This window comes from Nelumbo nucifera, chromosome 3, assembly GCF_055504915.1.
Source record: "Nelumbo nucifera cultivar China Antique chromosome 3, China Antique-T2T, whole genome shotgun sequence".
Lineage (NCBI taxonomy): Eukaryota > Viridiplantae > Streptophyta > Magnoliopsida > Proteales > Nelumbonaceae > Nelumbo > Nelumbo nucifera.
In genome coordinates, this window is record NC_142651.1 from 22,484,489 (window position 1) to 22,507,624 (window position 23,136).

The window sequence follows — 23,136 nt, forward strand, 5'->3', positions numbered from 1 at the left end:
GATTTAAAAATAAATGGATTTATGAATAGCAACCCTAACTCTAAGCATTTGGGTTGGTCAAAGCCGTGTTTGAATACGGTGCATTGGACACATTACATTCATATTCATCTGGTGCATCCTGTGCAAGTGCAACCATACCAAGTACCAACCCATTTTGATTTCAAACTCGGGTGTTTGGAGTTCACAAGGCACCGGATTTAAAGACGGGTTGAACATCCTGATTCCTGACTGATAAACTGCCAAGCAGTGCTGGAGGTGAATGACGGAATTCTCCTTTCAAATTCCTTTCCCGGGGATCATCGGACTAATGCCGTCCGTCAATACTTTAAAATATGTATGTATAGTAGTAATTTCTTTTAGGCTACAGAACCAGGACCAACTCAGGTCTTTAAAATGTGTATGTATAATAATTCCTTTTAGGACAATACACATACAGCCCAAGATACCAGTCTCGCTGAAACTTCCGTCTACCTTATTCCCAGCTTGAAATCTTATGACTTTGATTTTATTCACCTCAGGTGAAATCGAGCTTTGCAAGATTATTTGATATTTAGGTGAATTTGAAATCATGGACCTAAACAACTAATAAGGACTGTTTGGTATTCACCTGTGACGAAGATGTCACAGGTTAGCTTCAAATTCCAAGGGAACATAACCTTCCCTACAGGCTACAGGGAGTAATTTTAAATGTCAGGTTAGCTTCAAAGTGTAGCCTGCCCTGGAATAATAGCTTTCCTCTTGGTCCAACCAAAGCCACCATCAAGTAAAATGGGGATTGTCCCCCTCTCGGGGGGAAAAAGGGCCAAAAACCACAAAAAGAAACGAAGAAAAGGGCTGAGCAGTGTGAGCACTGAGACTTGAAAGAAGCGCACAAAAGTCATAAAAACAACGGAGAAGTACAAAAACACACGATGCAGAATTCTGAATTCCAGCTCCCCCCCCCCTACTATCAAAAACTCCTGAGGGGTTTGTCTTCTTTTTGATTTCTTCAATGATGGATGGAATTATTATGGGCTGGTATGTGCTAAAATAATCAAATGCGACATCACAAAACGATTTTTTTTTTTGAAACATTATACACGGTTAGTCATTCCCAACATTTATATGAATAGTGTAATAACTCCTCAAATGAAAAAAAAAAAAGAAAAGAAAAGAAAAGAAGAAAACCTACCAAATCCTCCACATTACAGATTTGTACTACGAGTAGGAAGAAAAAAAAAAGGAAAATAAAAAGGTTAAGGGAAAATAATGAAAAGACATTCATCTAGTCTAGCCTCAGTCCTCAAACTCATGAATATGATCCAACAGATAGTTGGCCGCCAGCTCCTCATTCTTGTTGCAGGCAAAGAAAACCTCCAGCACAAGTGCACGATCAAAGCCCATTGCCTCAAGCTGACAGAGACACAAATATGAACGAACATAACCACAATATACTTTTCAGACAATATTTTTTGATCTTCCGAAGCTTCAAGTAGGAAAGATATATATCTACCAAAAAAAGGGGTCAGTTTGTATAATTTATCCAAAATGTGGAGGGAGGATTTTGGAGAGGTCAAAGTTCAAGGAAGGTTAAAGTGGTTGTCAAATATAATAAGGTTTAAGTAATTTACCCTAGTTTTAAATAATTAATTCTCTGTAACATTTTAATAATTAATTTTATGTCATAAAATAAACATAGATATTTTCGTTTCAATAATGAGTGGGAAAATTGTTGGTACTAAAATAATTTACATATACATAATTCATAGTACACGTACATATGTAACTATGTAAGCACACACACACACACACTCTTTCCTGTTCTGTTTCTGGTGACAGGGTATCCAGTCTTGGTTGAGAATGGCATACTATCAAGATACCAACCAGCTGCCTCAATCCCCATTGTCCACCAAGGCTGAAGAGTGTGCGCCCCCCCGCCCCATTGATTGCAAAAAATAGTATCACGAAGAAAGAAGATGATCCTATCTGGGATAAACTCCAGGTTTAGACAAGCATAAAGTTGGTATCTTTGCTGACAACCCACCAAAACCATTAAATGAACCTGGAATTTTACTGAAAAAAGAAAAAACTTTTAAGGTAATGCATAAAGTATTTCTAGGTTCAAAGTTAAGTTCACTCCACTAATAGTAAATCCAGGTTTAACTCAGCATTCTCCAACATGAGTTCGGATTTAGTCCCAACACAGGGTCCCAACAGCCACTGCAGCCACGCATTGGGAATATCTCCCTTGTCCTTCATGGTGAGATATTCCCAATGTAAGCTGCAATGGCTGTCAGGACCAGATCTGGAATCACCCTACATGTCCGAGATCAGATTTCGTCCTCATGAAATTGGTCCTCACAACACTTGCAGCCATACATTGGGAAAATTTCCTTAATTTGTATATTTTCATTCATGTAAACATGTTCCCAATGCATGGCTGCAAACATTGTGACAATGGTGTGAGGACAAAATCCGGATTCCCATGTCCAAACCACTGAACCCATCATCCACAGCTATCTAATAAAAAGATAAATACACATAATTGAAATGATCTAAATGAAAGCCAATATTTCTTTTGACAAGTCTAAATGATCACCAGTATTCTACAGTGGGTATTAAGGTTGCCTAACTAAATTAGCTGGTTAAAATTTATGAACGTAGAGCAACCATAGCTACCTACAATACACAGATAACAGTTACAACAGTGTCGTATCATGTCAGGTATTTTAAGTTTTGCCATAAATTCCATATCTGACTAGCTTGTTTCCTTGCCAAATCTGAGTAACATAGGTAGCAAAAAATGCAGCTTCAATGAGTCATTTTCTTTTAGTTGTATGAGCTAACATATGTACTTAAAAATAAGATATTAACATGTAAGAACAAAATATTAAGGCTAAACAAGGTTGCTAGGAATTTCCATGAATTAGCATAAGTTGGCAGAAGAATGCCATAAATAGAATCCTGATAAAGGATCAATAAACTTACACGTTCAATGGCTTCACGCTCCTCAGGAGTGACTTGGACTGTTGCTGGGGCCATCTGTCCAAATAGGTTCCTGGTGTACATTGGACAGCATTTTAGCACAACATATGTCAAACTATAAATTCATTAAATGAAGCAATATTCGAAGCATATCTCACCCCTCTCCACCTTCAACAGGTTCATTGATCAAGCGTAGGAAGTCAGCCTGATGCTCTTGAATAAGTCTCATTAGGTGTGGATTTTGCTTCCCTAGTTCTTGAAGCATAGGCTGCATGCCAACAATAAAAATGTCAGAGGTATTCATAGAAAATAAACAAAATAAAGGTTATAAAAGTCCATTAGAAATAAAACAAGACCTGCAAGATCTGGGGATTTGCCTGCACCATACCTCGCAAAGCTTGGAACTGCAACAAATAAAATGTAATATGCAATATTAAATTGTTAGAAAGAGAGGACCAAATCTCTAAATATTCTCAACTATTTTACTTGGATATACAGACAAGTCTAATTGTAAGACTTACAGTTTATCATGTTAAAGGTTCCAAAATAAATCTCTGTGGTTACCCATTAGAAAACACTCATCTATCATGTTTATTTTTTTTTTTTTGAAAAAAGGTAATGAAAATTTTATTCATGACGAAGATAACCATACAAGAAAGCGGGGGGGAGACCAAGGATCAGTTCACCCCCTAAGGATCTGATCACAAACAAGTTCTGATTACAAAACACAGGGATGGTAGAAAGCCAAGAGGCAAGTTTGACTACAATACACTGAATCAGCACCTCCGGTTCTTTCTTCTCTTTTCTAAAAATTCTGTCATTTCTCTCAGACCATATAGTTCTGATAAAGTGATAACTGCAGCTGGAATGGCACTCCAAATGTATTTTCCTTTTTTTGATAAGCCCGGCAGGTATCAGCACTTAAGCAGATCCTTTACTGTTCTCAGCATTACCCAGCTAACACCAACAGCATTAAGGAAGTGAGACCAGATTCTCCAAGTAATCGTGCAATGCATACAGAGATGGTAAAAGGATTCATCTATTATTGTTTTTATTGATAACAAAGAATATTTTATTAAAGAGAGGTCTAAATCCCCAATATCAGTCCCACCCCTCAACAGACTCTTCAACCATTTTTAATGAAAGGCATTGTAGTCCGAGCAAAAACAGGAAAACCCAAACATGTTGACCAAAAACACATTCCAAGCATTTAATCCCCACCATAAACAAACAAACCCTCTGGAAATATAAGAGCCGAACCTCCAAACATCAACTTACAAGTTGCATCTTTCCAAAGACAACAAATCTCCCTAGAGGACAGCCCAGTAGACGAGGCTGCCATCAATGCAGGGTCGGGGGGGGATAGTGTACGCAGCTTTACCCCTGTACATATAGAGAAGCTGTTTCCAAGATTTGAACCCTGGTCACCCAGGTCACAATGGAGAAACAAACTCTTCCTAGAGACCACAAAAAACGCCTACCAAATAGGATGACTAAACTGCCTGCCGCTTACCTCTTCCCGTTCCCCTAATGCCTTTGGAAGACCCACTTCTCAAGGAAGACAAAATCACAATCTCCTCAGCACAAAATCTCAATTCCTTGACAATGCCAACCCACACGCAACTAATTCTGATCTCCACCAGCTCCAGGCTCACACCCTTGAACCATCCTAGGGGTGTTCATTTGATCAGTTTGGTTCAGTTTTAAAGGGCAAAGGGGTCATCCAGTTATATAAAATATAAATATTAATATTTATAAGTATAATATATAGTATATATTAACACATAATATTAGTATCATAGTTGTCAAGGCGACACCTAGGTGACAAGGCGACAAGGTGCCCCCCTGTCACCTAGCCTCACCTTGGTGCCTTGAAAACTATGATTAATATTTATAATTAAGATATAATGTGTATATTATATATTTTTCAGTTTTCGGTTTGGTTTGGTTTGGTTGAGAAATTTTCCCGAACCAAACCGAACTGAATTGACTTGTTTGGTTTGGTTTTCGGTTCAGTAACCAAATTTGAACACTCCTAACCATTCTATCAAACATTGATGAAGGAAAGCCTCTCATTCTGCAAGACCACCTTTATTAGCACCACTTCATTAAAATATCTCTCCACCTGAAAAAAATAAAGTGTAATCTCACTCATCTATCCCACACATAGGACTTGGGAAACCAGTGAAGCACTTTATTTTCACAACTCATTATTATATGTAATCATCTTTTTTTAATATTCTGTGGCCAAATGTCTTCTGTTCTTTCAGTGACAGCAATTACGGTAATAATCAATCATCAAGAAGGATGTTAACATGACAAATCCAGATAATCTGAAAGGAGATCCTCTGATAAACAGCATGAATAATATCCTTATCCATTGCATTCCCATATTTCATAATGTGTTGCAATTCATAAATGCTAGCCCTCAAAATTTTCCCAGTTTTTCCTAAAGCTGACAGCTTGTACCAAAGATAACTAGAAGATGAAAGGAACAGCAGATTACATTGTAACCCAAGACAGGTCCATGTCACCCTCTACATGTGGTATGTTTCATCCCAACAGCCTGCTGCCAACATCCCAAAAAAGAAAAAAAGAAACAAAAAGCATTGTCTTTTTTCTAATAACAAATTTGAAAATTCAACGAGTGTTAACCAGAAAGGGGTCCACTACAGGAGGGAGATAAAACTGACGTGAAAGGAGCTAGTAAACATTTGCCGCTCTGGATATTTAGCCATCTATTGTTATGGATTGACCATGTTAATGGTACATGTGAAAGATGATTAGTCATTCTCATTTGGTAATCAAACCCATAAACTTGTCCATAAAAGTACTTATACTCACCAAAAAAAATGGAACAATAGATTCTCTGTTTGGCATGTGACAGATCATTCTCTTATTGGCAAGAAGCAATCATTAACAAGGGGAAAGTGGATTACTTTCATCTTGCCAATGCTTAGCTCATGGAAATATAACCAAGGGTGCATATTTGACACGGGGGGGGGGGGGGGGGGGACTGCACTTACTAAGGTGTTAACAATAATAAGAAACTGACAACAGTTGAGACAAATTCATATGGATTTCATACCCATTCCCATTAGACGCTGTTGAGCAGAAGGAGGAGAAGAAGGGAAGAAGAAGGAAGAAGAAGAAGAAGAAGAAGAAGAAGAAGAAGAGGCTACAGAGTTAAGGCCTCAAAAACTTAGCTTCAGTCGAGTGAAGCTTTGCATTTATACTATTCTGGCCGTACATAACAATATGTCTACAGAATTACAAAAATACCCCTGCGGGTACTAAGTCAGTGAACAGTACATATATTACACCTGTTAACACTCCCCCTCAAGTTGGGGCATAGATATCAATCATGCCCAACTTGTCACAGAGACCTTGATGTCTGGAATGGTTTAGCCCTTTTGTAAATAAGTCTGCTAGTTGGTCTTCAGAGCTGATGTATGGAGTGCATACTTCGCCTGTGATGATTTTCTCTCTGATAAAATGCTTGTCAACTTTAATGTGCTTTGTTCTATCATGTAGTACCGGGTTGGCAGCAATACTGATAGCTGCCTTGTTGTCACGGAGTAGAGTCATGGGTTTACCAACTGGAAAACCCAACTCTCCCAATAGATTCTTTATCCACATACCTTCGGCTACTCCGTGTGCCATTGCACGGTACTCGGCTTCAGCACTGGATCTAGCTACCACGGTTTGCTTCTTACTCCTCCAAGTAACAAGGTTCCCTCCTACAAAGGTGCAGTAACCACTAGAAGACCTTCTATCACTTTGGGATCCAGCCCAATCCGCATTTGTGTAAATTTCAACCCTCAAGTGTCCATGTTTCTGGAATAATAAACCAGCACCCGGGAACTTCTTAAGATACCGAAGTACTCTCTCTGCTGCTTCAAGATGGGTGGACCTAGGTGTATGCATGAACTGGCTGAGGACACCAACAGCATATGCTATGTCTGGACGAGTCATAAAGAGGTACAACAATCTTCCTACAAGCCTCTGAAATTGCTTCACATCCTTAAGAGGTTCACCTTGGCTGTCACTTAACTTATGGTTGGAGTCAATGGGAGAGTCGGCTAGTTTAACCCCAATCTTTCCAGTGTCCTTAAGCAAGTCTAGGACATATTTCCTTTGGGAGATGAAGATACCCTTTTTTGATCGGGCAACCTCAATTCCAAGGAAGTATTTGGCAGGTCCTAGATCTTTCACTTCGAACTGAGTGGCAAGGAAGCCCTTCAAACTTTGAATTTCATCCTCCCAGTCACCAGTAACAATTATGTCATCCACATATACTATTAGGGAAGCCATTTTACCTTCTACCCCTTTTACAAACAGTGTGTGATCTGACTGACATTGCTTGTATCCCCTCTGCTGAACTACAGTATGAAATCTGCTAAACCAAGCTCTTGGTGATTGCTTCAACCCATATAAAGACTTCTTTAACTTGCATACTTTATGTTCACTTCCTTGAGCAAAAAAACCGGGGAGTTGAGCCATATAAACTTCCTCTTCAAGGTCACCATTCAAGAAGGCATTCTTGATGTCGAGCTGATGTAGATCCCAATTCAGATTGGCAGCAAGAGAGAAAAGTACTCTAATAGAGTTCATTTTGGCAACAGGGGCAAAGGTTTCTGCATAATCAACTCCATATACTTGAGTAAAACCCTTTGCCACTAAACGAGCTTTATACCTCTACACAGTTCCATCAGCCCCATGCTTAACAGTGAACACCCATTTACATCCAACTGGAACCTTACCCTTAGGGAGATCAACAAGTTCCCACGTGCCATTCTTATGAAGAGCATCAAATTCTTCCTTCATGGCATTTGTCCATTCTGGTACTGAGAGAGCTTCTGCCACATTCTTGGGAATAGGGATACTGTCAATGGAGGTAAGGAAGGCACGAAATGAAGGTGAGATGTTCTCATAGGAGACAAAGTTGGAAATTGGGTGTTTTGTGGTGCACAACCTAACACCTTTCTTGTGAGCAATAGGAAGGTCAAGATCATTAGCAACAGGGAGGTCAGGACTATCATTGGGAGTCAAGTTACCTGAGAGAGTATGATCTTCCCCCAAGGAGTTTGATGGCACTTGAGGTATAGCTTCTGGATTCTCCACAGCTCTTGAACTTGGTTGGCCTTTATGACGACGAGAAAAAACACGGAAAGGTGGAGGATCAGGAAGAGAAGGGGGAGAAGGAGAAGGATCAGGAAGAGGAGGAAGCTGAACCAGTTTCTCCTCATGCCTACACTCCCCCTGAGGAGAAACAGGAAAGAAGGGCTCATCTTCAAAGAAGGTAACATCCATGGAGACATAGAATCTCCGAGAAACAGGATCAAAGCAACGATACCCTTTCTGAGAGAATGAGTAGCCAAGAAATATACACGGGATAGCACGAGTCCAATTTCCCCCGGGTGGGAGATAGGTTTTGGACAAAGCACCGACAACCAAAAACACGAGGAAGGATAGAAAGATGAGGGGCCTTGGGAAAGAGAAGCTGATGTGGGGCTTTGTACTCTAACCAACGAGAGGGCATTCGGTTAATGAGGTATGTAGAACAAAGGACAGCCTCAAGCCAAAATCGTTTGGGAACATTCATGTAGAGTAGTAAACCCCGTGCCACTTAAAGGAGGTGTTGGTTCTTCCGTTCAGCCACACCATTTTGTTGTGGCGTACGGGCACAAGAGCTCCGATGAAGAGAGCCATGTGAAGCAAAGAACTTCGTGAGATCACTATGAAAAAACTCTTTTACATTGTCTGACTGGAATATTTGAATCTCGATCTGAAATTGGGTGAAGACCATCCGCTGAAAATCTTGGATAATTTTTGGTACTTCCTCGCGGGTTCGCATTGGATATACCCAAGTGTATCTGGAATAATCGTCAATGAAGGTAATGAAGTACTTGTAGCCACTCTCAGAAGGTAAAGTAACAGGGCCCCACACATCAGAATGCACAATGTGAAAAGGAAACTCAGATTTACTATTTCTTTGAGGGAATTGAGTTCTACAATGCTTGCGTAACTGACACAGTTCTGAGAAAACCAATTTCAAAGTTTCAAAAGACAAATGACCCAGACGACAATGCCACAAATACATTTTACTCTTTTTGAACTAACTCATAGACTCTGTAACATGAAAGCCAACCGTATTCTCCAGCATGTAGAGTCCATCAACCATACATCCCCTACCAATCGTCCTCCCCGAGGCCAGATCCTGAATCACACAATAGATAGGGAAAAAAGTCACAGAACAGTTTAAGGAATTTGTAACACTACTGACTGAGAACAAATTCATAGGGAATTTTGGAACATGAAGAACATTAGAAAGAGTAAGGCCGAGGGGAAGAGAGAGAGTTCCTTGACCAGCTATGGAAGTGTATGATCCATCAGCTAGTCTCACTTTATCTCTTCCGGAAAGAGAGTGATAAGTTTGAAAGTAAGAGGACATACCAGTCATGTGTTTTGACGCTCCAGAATCGATGATCCATGGAGAGTCAAGGTTGTGTGAGGCAGCATGGAAAGCAGTGGCAGAATTACCTGATATGGATGCAAAAGAGGTGGTGGAGTTTACAATATCCTCCCTTGGGTCTGATCCAGAGTAGCTGTGTTGACTATGTGGTGTTTGAGGCACAGTAGAAGTGGAGGGCTGATTCTTCCGAGAAACCATATTTGCCATGTGGTGTTTCTTGGTACCTTGTTGTCCGGATCTTCTAATTACATCTGAGCCTTGCTTCTTAGGTAAATCCTGAACCCACTTTGGTTTCCCATGGAGATCCCAACAAGTATCTTTGGTGTGTCGGGGCCTCTGACAATTAGTGCACCACAATCTTTCCTTATTCATGATTATAGGTTTAGAAGTACTCAAAAAACACAGGTACACTGCCTTACAGAGTTGTTACAGTCCACAACTAGGCACTTGCTGATTTTCAGTTTCACAGAGAACCAAACACAAACACTGCAGTTGCAGTACTGGGATGTATGACCTACACTGTGTAGGAGTCCACAGAATAATATACGAACTGCTCTTGCAGTGTAACCAGGTCTAAATGATCTACAGTTTTGCAACTTCAATACAGTTTCTCAACCAAGAGAGAAAAAAAACTCAGTAGAAACAGCAATACAAGTGGTGGCGCACCACACCTAGTCGGCTGATATCCACTTTCCAGGACAGCCGAACAGTCACTTAGGGTCTAGGGTTCAACCACAGTCCCTTGGAGAGTTGAATAGAGCAACATACACTCGGAGAAAGGGGAACAGTCCCTACACAGATTTTGGGACATTAACAGTCATGCAAGAAGAGAGCCATAAATAAGAAAAAAAAGTTCCAGTCCCTATGTCACCCGAACTGTGAATAGGTAGAACAGTCATGGATTCGAACTTCTCTTCAGGACAGAACCTTCCTTCGAACATCTGGGATGGATTTCCATAGACTTCTTAGCCGAGCAACACCAGCTACCAGCACCCAAGGCTGGAAGTTGAACAGTCAGTAGCAGAACCCCTTTTTTCTGCGCCAGGAAGTTGAACAGTCAACTTTCATGTAGCAGAACCCAACTCGACAGTGGAGACAATCCACAGCACTAGAAAATGCTTCCTCTCCTTGTCTTCGAGCATCAGGACTATAGCTTCTACGCAGCAGTGGAGAGAGACCTCAGCTGGTTGTTTTCCAGGCCTAGACAGTCCTGCTCTGATACCATGTTGAGCAGAAGGAGAAGGAGAAGAAAAAGGGAAGAAGGAAGAAGAAGAAGAAGAAGAAGAAGAGGCTACAGAGTTAAGGCCTCAAAAACTTAGCTTCAGTCGAGTGAAGCTTTGCATTTATACTATCCTGGCTGTACATAACAATATGTCTACCAAATTACAAAAATACCCCTGTGGGTACTAAGTCTGTGAACAGTACATATATTACACCTGTTAACAGAAGGAATCATTGACGAGGGGAAAGTGGATTACTTTCATCTTGCCAATGCTTAGCTCATGGAAATATAACCAAGGGTGCATATCCATTTGACTAATACCCCAACTCTGACATGTGAAAGAGGGGAAAAGAGACACGAAGGGGGGGGGGGCACTATTGCACTTACTAAGGTGTTAACAATAATAAGAATCTGACAACAGTTGAGACAAATTCATATGGATTTCATACCCATTCCCATTAGACGCCATAGGTGGCTTTCAGTAACCAGGAGAAAAAGTAGCATATAGGTACATGTGGACTATTTCTCAGAGAAGAGGGAGAAAGGACCTGTGGACTGTTGCGAAGAAAATCCAATGTCCCTGCACCAGCAGCAGAACCCATACTTGGAAGGCCCTGTTTAGCAGAACAATAATGTTCAACATCAGCCAGCAATTTTTCATGAAAGTAGAACCAAAGATTTACAGTATCTACCTGTGGAAAAAGATCCAAAGGATTTGCATTGGGTCCAGTGGAGGGAACAGTTGGTTGTGCTGGTTGCGGAGCCGGAGCCTGGGCTGAGTTCACATCTTGACCACTTGCAGCAGGGCGAACCGCGAGGGGAACATCTGCCTGCTCTGGGATGCCCTGGTATATGCAGTAAATTAAAAAAAAAAAAAAGCAAAATAATCATTCAATGGAAACAGCAATTCCAGTAACAATTGCAAAATGATATACATAATACTTTTTCATGTTGAGGGTGAAGGCGGGGGTGGTAAGAAGGATGAAGGCCCTCACCCAAAAGCAGTAAAAACCAACTCTATCAAAGTATTAACATAGATCCAATAGTGCCTTAATAATAAGTCTCATCTTGCTACTGAGATGATTAGGATATGCATTATTCACATGATTATAAAGATGGAGAAAGTCCCACCATCCTATTCCCCTCACCATATGTTCATGTCCAAATCATACACAAACACCCATCCAACCTCCCTCCTTCCTCCAAAAAAAGAAAGGGGAAATTTCCACAAATAGAAATAAATAAGATGTGGAATAAACTGCAAGCAGGAATGGTATTAAAAAAATCAAAGCCAATGATATTACGAGTGAATACGTATATACTATTTTTAGGGCTTCAAAGGATATCAATTTCTTCAATTTCAATCCCATTTAAGGGTGATCCGAATTATATCCCAAACCAATAAAATCTGTTTCGATTTGATTTAAATATGATTAGTAAAGTTGGTTCAAATGTTGTGTCTCACCTAAATTGTCATATGTTGAAGTTTCATAGAAGGCTTTTTTGAATTCAATTCATTCATGAAATACAATATCAAAGACATGTTTAGTTCATTTTATTAATAATGTAATATATAATATTTTGATCTTTTTAGTTTAGTTTGTTGATATCAATAACCAATTGCAATCTGAATTTGATTCAAATTCAAATATAAACAAATCAAATTTGGGTCTACTATATCCAATTCAATTAGATCCATTTACAGCCCTAACCATTTCAGGGAGCTGCTTGGAAGGTTAATTAGAAAATATTAGGAGGTAGTAAGTAGAAGGAAAAAGAAAGCAAGAAAACTTTAGGAGAAGCAAACTAGGATTAGTAGAAAAACACTGTCAGAGATATCCTTTAATATAACTCAAAGTTGCAGAAACCCAAAAACATCTAGTTTTCTTTTTGTTTTTAATCAACAATAGATTGTATTCATTTTATAGAAGAGGTCCCTACCACCCATAAGAATGAATAGAAAGGAAGTACAGGGCTACCCATAAGACAACAAGCATTTTTCACTAACCCAATGCCAAGCACCTTCAAAAACCTCAACTTGCTGGACAATGTATCTCTAGAAGGAAATTCCTTGAGAAGGAAAATACATAACAGACAAGGAAAATAACAAGCAGCACACATACCCAATGGACATGCTACACAGCATGCACAATGACCTTTACATTCTCCGGCAAACACAAACATGAAAGAGAAAACATCACCATCCACCTGAGCTGAAGGTAACTTCCATCCAAATTGAAGTTAATGGGAATCAAATAGAGAAGAGCAGACTTACAGAATACAAATATTCAACAGCCCTCTCTGGGTTGTTATAAGCAGCACGTAAAGCACGAACAACAGTATCTCTGTCCCAACTCCCGCCACCCATGTCTAGTATTTGCTTAATGGCTTCCTCAAAGTTATTTCCTGCAACAAGATTTGATGCAGCTTGGCCATAGGCATCTGTCTCTGTGCTGCTTTCAACAGATGGGTGTGTTTGAGAAGAACTAGTCATTGCATAGAGTACAAAAAAAGTTACATCAAAAGAATATATAGTAAAAATATAAAGGATCCCTTGGAGCCTGCCTATTCCCACACATGGGGAACCTAACTTCCTTGGATGTATCAACCATACAATTGATGCCTCAAGTAATACAGCCAGTTGTCCCATAAAAGAGCCATCAAACCCATAGCTTGTTTATGCATTGGTGCCCACATGTACATCTGTTTGTGCACATATCTGTTTAGGGATGATCATATCTAACAAGGCCTGCATTGCCCAACCTGGAAATTTCTGGGCCCATGCAAGGTTTTTCATCCAATCCCAGATTTAATATATAATGTATAAATAAAAATATAATATATAATATACATATTGTGTAAGAATATATATAATATATGCATAAAAAATTTACATCCCTATGTGTGTGTGTGAGAGAGAGAGAGAGAGAGAGAGAGCTCACGAGACAGTAGTGGCAGAAAGGGCTGCAGCAACAGGGGTGGGTGCAGGTGCAGGTGCAGGAGCTGATGGCAGCCTGTGCAATGAAGTTGACAATAGAATGTAAATTGCATCTAATATATACACCAGATCAAAGAAAGGAAATAACATTGTTCAAATGTAAAAGGTAGATCATGAAAACTCACGGAGCTGAGGTTGCTACAGGAGGTTGAGGGGTTGTTGTAGGAGCTGCGGCACTTGTTTGTGGGGTCTACATATAAAATTCATTCTATTAGGTGAATTCAAAAGAAGCACAATACAAATAAGATTATAATTAACTATGTGGCAACAATCGTCCCTCTTTCCACAGTACCAAATATAACATGCTGAAGCTCAGTAACTAAAATTTCTGTTGATTAAATGATTAATTGAAGCTTCAATAACATGAAGCAGGAAAATTATCAAAAAAAAAAAACATGAAGCAGGAAAAGAAATAACAGGCCAAATAATACCAGTATCCCAAAACAGAAAACAAGTGAGTATATGTTCCAAAGTACATTCATAAAAGAAAATTCTAGACCTCTATTTTCTACATTTTAAAAGAGAAATTAAACAAGGGTTTCCTCTAACTTTCCGTGGGAAACCAAATAATTTGAAATGATTTTCTTTCTTATTTTCCTTTACTTATTCCTACTTTCTATGCAATCAAATGTGGTATGGATAAAACTCATCATGTTCTAATGATCCTTAAATATTATGATCTTTTATATTTATATGCCCATCCTATATAAAAAGGCATTCCTTTTGTGCATATTACCATATTTTCCCTCATTTTAGTTTTAATATTTTTATTAAAAGATTTGCAACTCATGACACTCATACCCATGGGGCCCACATGCTCGCATATGGAACACCGGTGTGTTCACTCGTGATTGGTCATGTAGCAAGTGATAAACAGCCAATGAGCAGCAGATCCCAACTCAACTCATGAGGTTTAAACCTCATGCCTCAGGCTTAACGCCATACATCTAAAGGCCCTAAAACTCCCCTCATGTTTCTGTATTTTCGAACATCAACACAACATGCTACAATCATATGCACAAGCTAAGTTCAAATGTATTATGTTATGATCTACTTCAGCAACCCCACTTGGAAGGAACAAGGAACAATCTCCAATATCAGGTGGCATTTGATATTGTTTTAAGAAAGACGTTTAAAAGGCTATAAAATTAAGGATGTCAGCTGATATTGGATTTGTGGTCTTCGGTTATAGAAGGTCCTTGGCCACAGAGATTCTCAATTAGAGAGTTAAAAGCATTGGCTTGTTGAACATATCACTCAGGCAGATTCTGAAATCAGCTAATGCCTTGAGCTGACTTGCTTCTAGTAGAGCAATCAAGATATTAAAGCATCAAACCATGTTTTGCAGGCACCAATCCAGGTGCTTGTCAGCAGTCCTGAGAGTTTGCTTTGTATATTTCATTTTGTCATGTTCAGCTTGTTGTTTTGTACCTCAACTATTTGTTCCCTGCTATTAGATTCTTTAAATAGAAGGTGGCACTCATAGAAACCTTTTTAAATGTTATCAAATGTAGCATTAGTTGACTGCTAGCATATAGGTATTTTTAGTCAAAACCATTAGAATTTGAACTGAAAACACGGTAGTAATATCTGGTTCAAGGAATTTATTTTTGCTACCAATAGCCATTTGAACCTTATTTCTTCCCAACGGTAGCAAAAAAAAAAAGACCCAACTGGCAACAATGATAATGTGAGGAAAAAATGAAGAGAATTAAAAAATAACAAGAAGATGCAAAAGAAATGAATGGAAGAAAAAGAAAACAAGCAGGATAATTTTGCTTGTTGTCTTTAGAGCTTACCTGACTTGTAGGAGCCGCTGATGCAGTTGAAGTTCCACCAGATGAGCCCTTATTCTAACATATTTCAGCATGAAAAAAAAATCATCTTAGAATAACATTGATATGAAAATATACTTCAATGTGACAGCTTTGATAGGGATTATTTATCTTCAAAATAGTAACAATCATATAGGGAAAACAGGAAGTAAAAAATCAACATCCATGTAAAAAGAAAAGAAATCAAAACAACTAATCAAGTTTCTTCATTTAATAAAGCAATCTACTTGTCTTTTTATCTTTTTTTCTTCAACCAACTTCCTTGGTCTAATTCCAGGTTTTTACAGTATTTTCTTCATTTTCTCAACATTGGTGTATTCACTTCCAAAACCACAGTTCAACAGCTTGTCATATGTCAAAAATAAATATTAAACCTTCACTGCATGGTAGTTTCACTAAAGGATTAAAGGTCAAGCCAATTCATTTGTGATCACATAGAACCATGGTTGAAAGTATCAATACACCTCTGTGTATTAGCGTAGGTGTATCGGTGCTTTATACAATGCACTTTTTTAAGTTTTATTTTCAAATTTTCATTTTTATAAATATTTTTATATTATTTAATAAACAAAATAAATAGGTTCCTGAAAACACCTTTAAATAGGTGTATTGGAGCCTTGCCGATACAATACAATACGCCTAACACGGGGTGTATTGTATCGATATTTTGAATGTTGCATATAATATTGGATATTAACAGCCAACACAATTTCATAGATCCATAGTGGTGACAACCACAGGAGTAACAATGTGCACTACTGTATGCTGCCCTCTCAGTTAGGGTTACATGTTAGCATAAAAGGTAACTGAAGTCAATTTTTGGTATCTTGGGTTTAGTGATTGCTAATATGCAAAAGGACTTGTTTCCCCCTTTGTCTTATGCCATCAACACTCTCTGTTCTAATAACTGCTTGCTTAATTATACCTGCCCTGGTTCTAGAGTTTTTTTTTCTTGAAACAGGTAAAGTATAATGTTCATAAATAAACAAAAAAAAACATGTACAACAAGGAGCTGTACACAGGGATTTAAACAGAAATGCCCCAACAGATCTATACCCCCAAACCCTGATTTACAAAAATATTCCCAACCGCAAAAAAAAGAACTAAAAAATATGCCCTGGTTCTAGAGATTTACCTTAGCAAAGCATCTAAAAATTCAATTAATAAATTTACTTTACCTTTTTTCAAAAAAAAAAAAAGCATCTAAGAATTCAGAAAGACAACCATTCTGAAAGGAATATTCTTTATTCTTACTCTAAAAGAACTATATTTAACAGATTATGAAAGCACTTAAATAGATACATATAGAGAGAAAAAAAATCTCACCTTGGTCAACATAATGACAAGAAAGCTATTTTCAGACACTTTGTTTTCATCCAAAGTTGTGGCATCTTTAAGAACTTTCCCCTGATGGATAAGCATTTGTTGTCCAGCAGGGTAAACATCTGGGCCCTGAACTGTTTCTATGTTCTTCTTCACATCAGCCACCTGCAGTGTGTTTAGAAAATAGAAAACCATGTACAAATTAGAAATATACAAAAATAAGACAACTAAAAGTAAACCCTAAAAGAATACAAAATTAGAATTCTAATGGGAAAAAGGAATACTGCATGAAGTATTGAATATCCAGAAAAATAACAAGCCCCCACAATGCATCCTTCCATAAACTCTCAGCTAGCTAAAAGAGAGAGGGGGACAGAGAGAGGTTTCATGATATGAATAAATACATTTATTACCCCAAATGGAAATGCAAACAAATAGAAACAAGAATTTCCAAAGCTATGTTCGTCTGCAGTGCAATTTCATTTGCACTAGTGCAAATGCATTAAAGTTCAAATGAGAAGAACGCAAGCTCTGGTTTACTTTTGCTATAGGTTTGATAAAAGAGAGAGGTTTCATGATATGAACAAATACATTTATTGCCCCAAATGGAAATGCAAGCAATAGAAACAAGAATTTCTAAGGCTATGTTTGTTTGTAGTGCAATTTCATTTGCACTAGTACAAATGCATTAAAGTTCAAATGAGAAGAACACAAGCTCTGGTTTACTTTTGCTACAGGTTTGCTAAACTTACTTCAGGTTTTATTTTACTTCTACACTGCAAACACAAAAAGGGGGGAATCCTTAAACCAGCACTAAGGTTTCTTATATACACTAAAACCTCCCCTCAGTTTTATCCTAATCCTTAATCATCCCTTATTAAATGATTTTGCTGTTAACTTTAACAAAATGGGGTAAATATCAAAAAATGCCCTTACGGAGTTTTGGATGCTTGAATCCAATAGTAAAAATGCCCTACTTGTAGATGGGTCACCTGATTTTTGACGTGGGCAAATTAATGGCTTTATTACTGATCGAAGCCTTTCATATTGAAGCTAATCTAAATATGCCCACATATAAAATTTGGGCCCAATTAGAGGGTGACGTGTAATCCAAAGTTTTATGTTTGCTTTTACAAAATTTCAATGGACAGAAATTCCTAACTTAAATAGTAAAGAAAAGAGTTCTTAAAGTTGCAATTTTGCATGCAAGAAACACGTTAAATCCATATTGCCAAAACAAACCTTCTATAGAAGATTGCCAAGTATTAAGTTCCCTAAGGGCCAAAGCACTTCTACAAGGTCTAAAGTTAGCAATCTGAGCACGGTGAAGAACTCTGCCAAGTGGTGATTTCATGGTTATCTACATGTATAAGGGCCTCTTGCTCCCTTGGATTCTTTGTTAAAGAAGCAAAGTTGTTTCCGTAAGCCAAACTACTCAATGGATTCCAAACGTAACAAACAGCATTTCCGACGTTCTAGCAAGGGAAGGGCCAAGAGGTATCAAGGGAGACACTTTCTTTTGGTGGGGGAGATGCTTGCCTGGGGATTAGCTTCTAGTGTTGTTGTATTGGTCTCTTGATTCAAAACTTTGAGACATTGGAGTTTTACACACTTTCCACTTTTGACAAAATATCAGACTACCATTGCTGATCAAGAAAAAAGACCTAAAATTTTATCACATGCATATTCTCATAAATGCAGACCTTGAGAAAATCAGATGATCTCCAACAAATAGTTCCATGTCCATGATTTTTTTTTATCAGCAACAAATAGTTCCATGTCCATGATTTTTTTTTATCAGCAACAAATAGTTCCATGATGAACCTACATATTTAAGTTAAAACTGCCATTTGGTAGAAATAATTGCACAAGAGAGTGAGAGAACCTAGAGTACTATTTTTCACATCACCAGAAAGCATCAAGGATGGAGAATGGCATCAATCACAAAGGAGATCTTATTTTGGAGCAGACCTGGGACTTTGATGCATCATTGCCAAAATGAACAATTGCTTATATGGGCCAAGCTAGAAAAACAATTCAAGCCTGAAAGTTCTGAGCAGGAAACAAGAAAATAAGCAATTTTCTAACTACCAATTGCTTATGGGTAGTTTGCAAGTAAATCATCAGATTTTGGCAGTAGACATACTACCAAGTCACTGATGAATCCTTTATCTTCCCAGTTAGCCCTTAACTAGTTTTTTGCATTATCCAAAAAATCAGTTCTTTTATTGGTATCCATAGAAGCAGTTTTAAGATAAAAATTTATGGTGTTGGAATGCCATATTTCACTTTTCAGTTAAAGTCTTGAAGTTCCTCAGTTTGGACATCATATTTCACTTTTCAGATCTCAAATCTTTTCCTATCAGTAAAAAAAAAAAAAAGAAAAAAAAACGCTTCGAAAATATTGGCAATGTATTTGGATAAAGAAACTAATAATAGGAAAAGTAAAATTCTGGCATTAAAATCACAAATAGATTGAAGGCACAAGGCAGAGGACACAAACCCTTCACTCCACATATTCCATTTAAACCCCTTAATTGAGATAACTGACTCCAGTGTTGCATCGGATACAAGCACCAAATTTGGAAATACAACTTGCACTATTAGGTCAGTTCCATAAACATAGATGCAGGGGCTTTTTTGATTGCTAACAGATCTGAGAATCTTATTTAGTCATAGAAAATGAGAATATTAAAGTAGCTTTTACATGGTAAAAGCACACTAAACCAGCTGCTTCACTCACCCATCATCAGTGTTTTAAAAGCACAAGACGCAAAAAAGTGCAAAGGGCTTTTTGCACCAAAGCACAAGGTGCAAGGCGAGGCACATGCCTTTTTGAAGCAAGGTGTAAAATTTTAAAAAGTTTCAAAAAATGCAAAAAAAAATAAATAAACAATATTAAAAATAGTATTAATTAAAAAATGCAAAGCTTTTTTTTGATAAGTGGTAAGAAATGTATTGTATTAATGGTAAAGAAGGCAAAAATCCCTCAAATATATACAAAAAGAAATGTAGCTTTAAGCCTTTAACTATGAAAAAAATGTAAACTTTAATTTTAAGCTAAATGTTTTAAAAAGCCTAAGCTCAAATTAAAATGCATAAACATAATATATAAAACATATTCAAGCACTAAACAGTTCAAGCATGTGAAACTTTCAATCTCTTTATTCCTTTCCTAATTGTATTACTTCAAATGGCTATTGTAATGTTAAACATCTTGCACTCCTAATTCTGCAAGCCACCTTTGTACCAAGCCCCTTAAGACAAGCCCAAACAAGTCCATGATAGGGTCTTCAATTTTTAATCCATACATAAAAAAAAAATGGTTGATTATATTTCCTTATCTTTTAGAAGTGTCTTGTATTAAGAAGAATGAATGAACAACATTAGCAAAAATGGGGGTTATGAGAGCTGGTTTAGGCTTGCCTCAAGGGACTTGGTTGGGGGTCTGGGGCTCCCGGCCTAGCAACCATGCTTCAAAAAAGAGCAAAAAAGCACAAAATTCAACTGAGGTACATGTTTGAACTGAAGCTCAAGGCACACCAGGCACTTACCAAGGAACACTAGGCGTACACACCTTTTTAAAGGGAAAGGGCCTTGCCCTAGGCAAGGCACAGACTTTGAACTGAGCACCTAGGCACACCTTTTAAATCACTGCTCACCATACATCTGGACCCCCTTGACTTACCTTGAATTGTAGGCCCTGAAAAGAGGTCCATCCAATTTACCCCTTCTCTAGCAAGTTGATCTACTGGGCTATTAGCAGATCGTTTAATGCATATAAATAAGATGTTCAGACTGTTAGCTAGAAATTTAGCCTCCCTTAGAGTATATGTCTAAATATCGATGGATCTACTCATCCACCCTGCATGTGAAGTCCCCTTCCATTTCCACTCTTTTGGGTTGCAAGAGGAACATAATTGCAGCCCTAGGAGAGGAGGTAGGAGTTCTTCCTAATATGAGTTCCACTCTCCCATAGTCCCAGTACACACTGAAACTATTTATCCATTATGATCTCTAACTGCTCCCCCATCGCTGACCTCCCAGGGTTACCAATGCAGCAGCAACCAAAATTTTATTTAATAGAGCCCTCAGGTGGAAGAACCCTTGGATTTGGGGACTCGTGTGAGAAAAGAACCTACTATTTAACTAAAGGAAAGCATGACGCAGCTGCTTCATCAATTTAGATTTTACAATATTCCATGCAACAGTGGTTCAGCAAAGTTTTTATTCTTAATGTGAAAGGCATCCTGGGATGCTATTCCTAATACATCCGGAAACCCCACATCCCAATTTAATCCAATTAACTTAACAATAGTCCCTAACTTTTGGCACTTCACTAAATTTAAACCTAGTCTACCATCTTAATCAAAACTTAACTAAAATCTATATGGGAAAATACTACACTTGAACACCTTATTAATACAATTAAACTTTATAAAAACATTGGCATTGGCCCTGATCACTGACCGAGAAACCAATCCAACTCTTTTGCCCAAGCCTATAATTGTTAAACACATTTGACAATTACACCAGCGTGTCTCAGAGGCCCCACTTCGTGCTATAAGATATGAGAGGCTAGGTTTGTATCCAATTCACCCTCACCGATGACTCTAACCCCAGATAGCCAGAACTGGCACAGGATAATGGCCATTTTACGTGACAATTAACATAGTTAACATCGAAATACGTGCAACTGGCAAGTGTACCAAGCAAAGTAGTAAGTTTTTATTTTATTCCCGTTTATAGTTTTCTAGCCGGGATGGTAAACTCGAAACCACGAGGCCATGATTGGGATGCAGGATGTCAACCAAGTTATGGGTTAAAGTCAATTGCTCAATAGCATGTCTGCATCCAAAATTCCGATGCAGTACGAGGAAAAACATGTCCCCAATACCAAAGCATCCATCAGAACTAAAAGTTCACACTATAAACCCACACGAAAATGAATTATTAATCCACTTTAAACAAATTGGACCATAATTTTCAATCTTTTCCCTATAATTAGTCCCATGGCATTCCAATTACACGGAATTCAATGCATCAAACAATACAAAAACGAGTAGGGGTTGGGAGAAAACAGGGAAAATTTGAAAAACCCTAAGCCATCTTCACTCGTAACACGAGATTATCATACTAAAGCCCGAAGAAAAAGAAGTGTTAATCAACTGGTGAGTGGTGAGTGCTGTTCAGAGCGTCAAAAGAGAATATTGTGTAGACAATATATCAAAAAGAAACAGAGGGGAGACTGGAGAGAGAGAGAGAGAGTACGGTGTCTTCAGGGTTCACTTGGATCTCGAAGTGAGTTCCCTTCAAGGTCTTCACGAAAATCTTCATCTTCTATGGGATCTTGGTCTGTACAATTTCGCTTCGCTCTCCCGATCCGCTCGACAGAAGAAGAGAAGAAAAAAAATAAAACGTTCTAGATAGATAGATACTGCTCTGCCAAAAAAGTAAAGCAAGAAAGAAAACCGAAGCCCAAGCAAGCAAGCTTCTGTGTCCTTTATTTATATTTATTTTAAATTATTATTATTTGTTTTTTGGATAAAAAAAAATTAGGGAGTTGATCCAATAACTATTCTCATATGTGTGAGATGATTTGCGACATTAAATTGGAATCTAGTAGAACCAACGGATTCCTCAGAGAGTAATGTGAAGGATACTAATGAAACCGATAATCATAGGAATTAGGAAGAGAATGTAGATGGTCCCATATGTGGGGGGATATGCGTTCATGTGTATCACTCAGCACCGTATGATTCGTACGAAACATATGATGACATATTAACGTTAGACCAAAATCCACATAATATGTGTAAGATAAATCATAAAATCAATATATGAAATTATCAGTTTAGCCCTGTCACATTCAAGGCATGTGGTATTGTTGTGCTTGTGGGGGCCCTCGGGCTCTCATATTCTACCTTTGTTTTTAATTATTTTGAAAATTCATGCATTAAATCAATTTTACTCTTTAAAAAAATCAAGTAAAGAAAAGTAGAACTTTAGAAGTTTGAAGAGAATTAGTAAATAATAATTCTTTGCTTGAAAGAAAATAATAAGAATAATAATAATATCCGTTTTACAAAAAGGGTGTTGCCGATTTATTGGGGATGGTATAGAGAGTATGGGGGATCCATGGATTCCTCTCCTCAACTACATGAATGAATTTACAGTTGCTAATTCTCTAAGAAATGACATTCTCGAGAGTGGAATGAAAATGATATTCAGGTAGGCGTTTTTAACTACGCAAGCATGCAGGGGGATGAAGGAATGAGGTGGACATGCAATTCACTGTACAATGTTAGTGATGCAAGGT

The 23,136-nt window shown here is 38.0% G+C and overlaps 1 protein-coding gene across 5 annotated transcripts; it reads right to left on the minus strand.

The window, feature by feature from the left end:
• Positions 1–1,195: 1,195 nt before the first annotated feature.
• On the minus strand, positions 1,196–22,303 carry LOC104601781 (ubiquitin receptor RAD23c-like). Of its 5 annotated transcripts, none has more exons than XM_010265253.3 (12): positions 22,089–22,303; positions 16,821–16,982; positions 15,459–15,512; positions 13,785–13,849; positions 13,604–13,675; positions 12,937–13,114; positions 11,354–11,506; positions 11,210–11,275; positions 3,321–3,368; positions 3,123–3,232; positions 2,968–3,037; positions 1,196–1,392 (listed from the first exon to the last, which is right to left on the minus strand). In XM_010265253.3, exons 1-12 carry the CDS (start codon positions 22,152–22,154, stop codon positions 1,276–1,278), a joined length of 1,161 nt encoding a protein of 386 aa, XP_010263555.1. In that variant the 5' UTR covers positions 22,155–22,303; the 3' UTR covers positions 1,196–1,275. The 5 variants fall into 5 exon arrangements, with proteins under 5 accessions (XP_010263555.1, XP_010263550.1, XP_088756876.1 ...); XM_010265248.3 differs by having other exon boundaries at positions 12,937–13,117; positions 22,089–22,298; XM_088900750.1 differs by lacking the exon at positions 1,196–1,392 and adding an exon at positions 1,616–2,052 and having other exon boundaries at positions 22,089–22,301.
• Between the last annotated feature and the right edge of the window lie 833 nt (positions 22,304–23,136).

Bases quoted from the DNA above. Each gene is read 5' to 3' on its own strand.
- LOC104601781 (XM_010265248.3), bottom strand. From the start codon at position 22,154: ATGAAGATTTTCGTGAAGACCTTGAAGGGAACTCACTTCGAGATCCAA. The intron at 13,850-15,458 runs GTAAGCTCTAAA...TTTTATATGTAG, and splicing joins CAGCGGCTCCTACAAGTCAG to ACCCCACAAACAAGTGCCGC. The intron at 3,038-3,122 runs GTGAGATATGCT...AATGTACACCAG, and splicing joins CCTGTTGAAGGTGGAGAGGG to GAACCTATTTGGACAGATGG.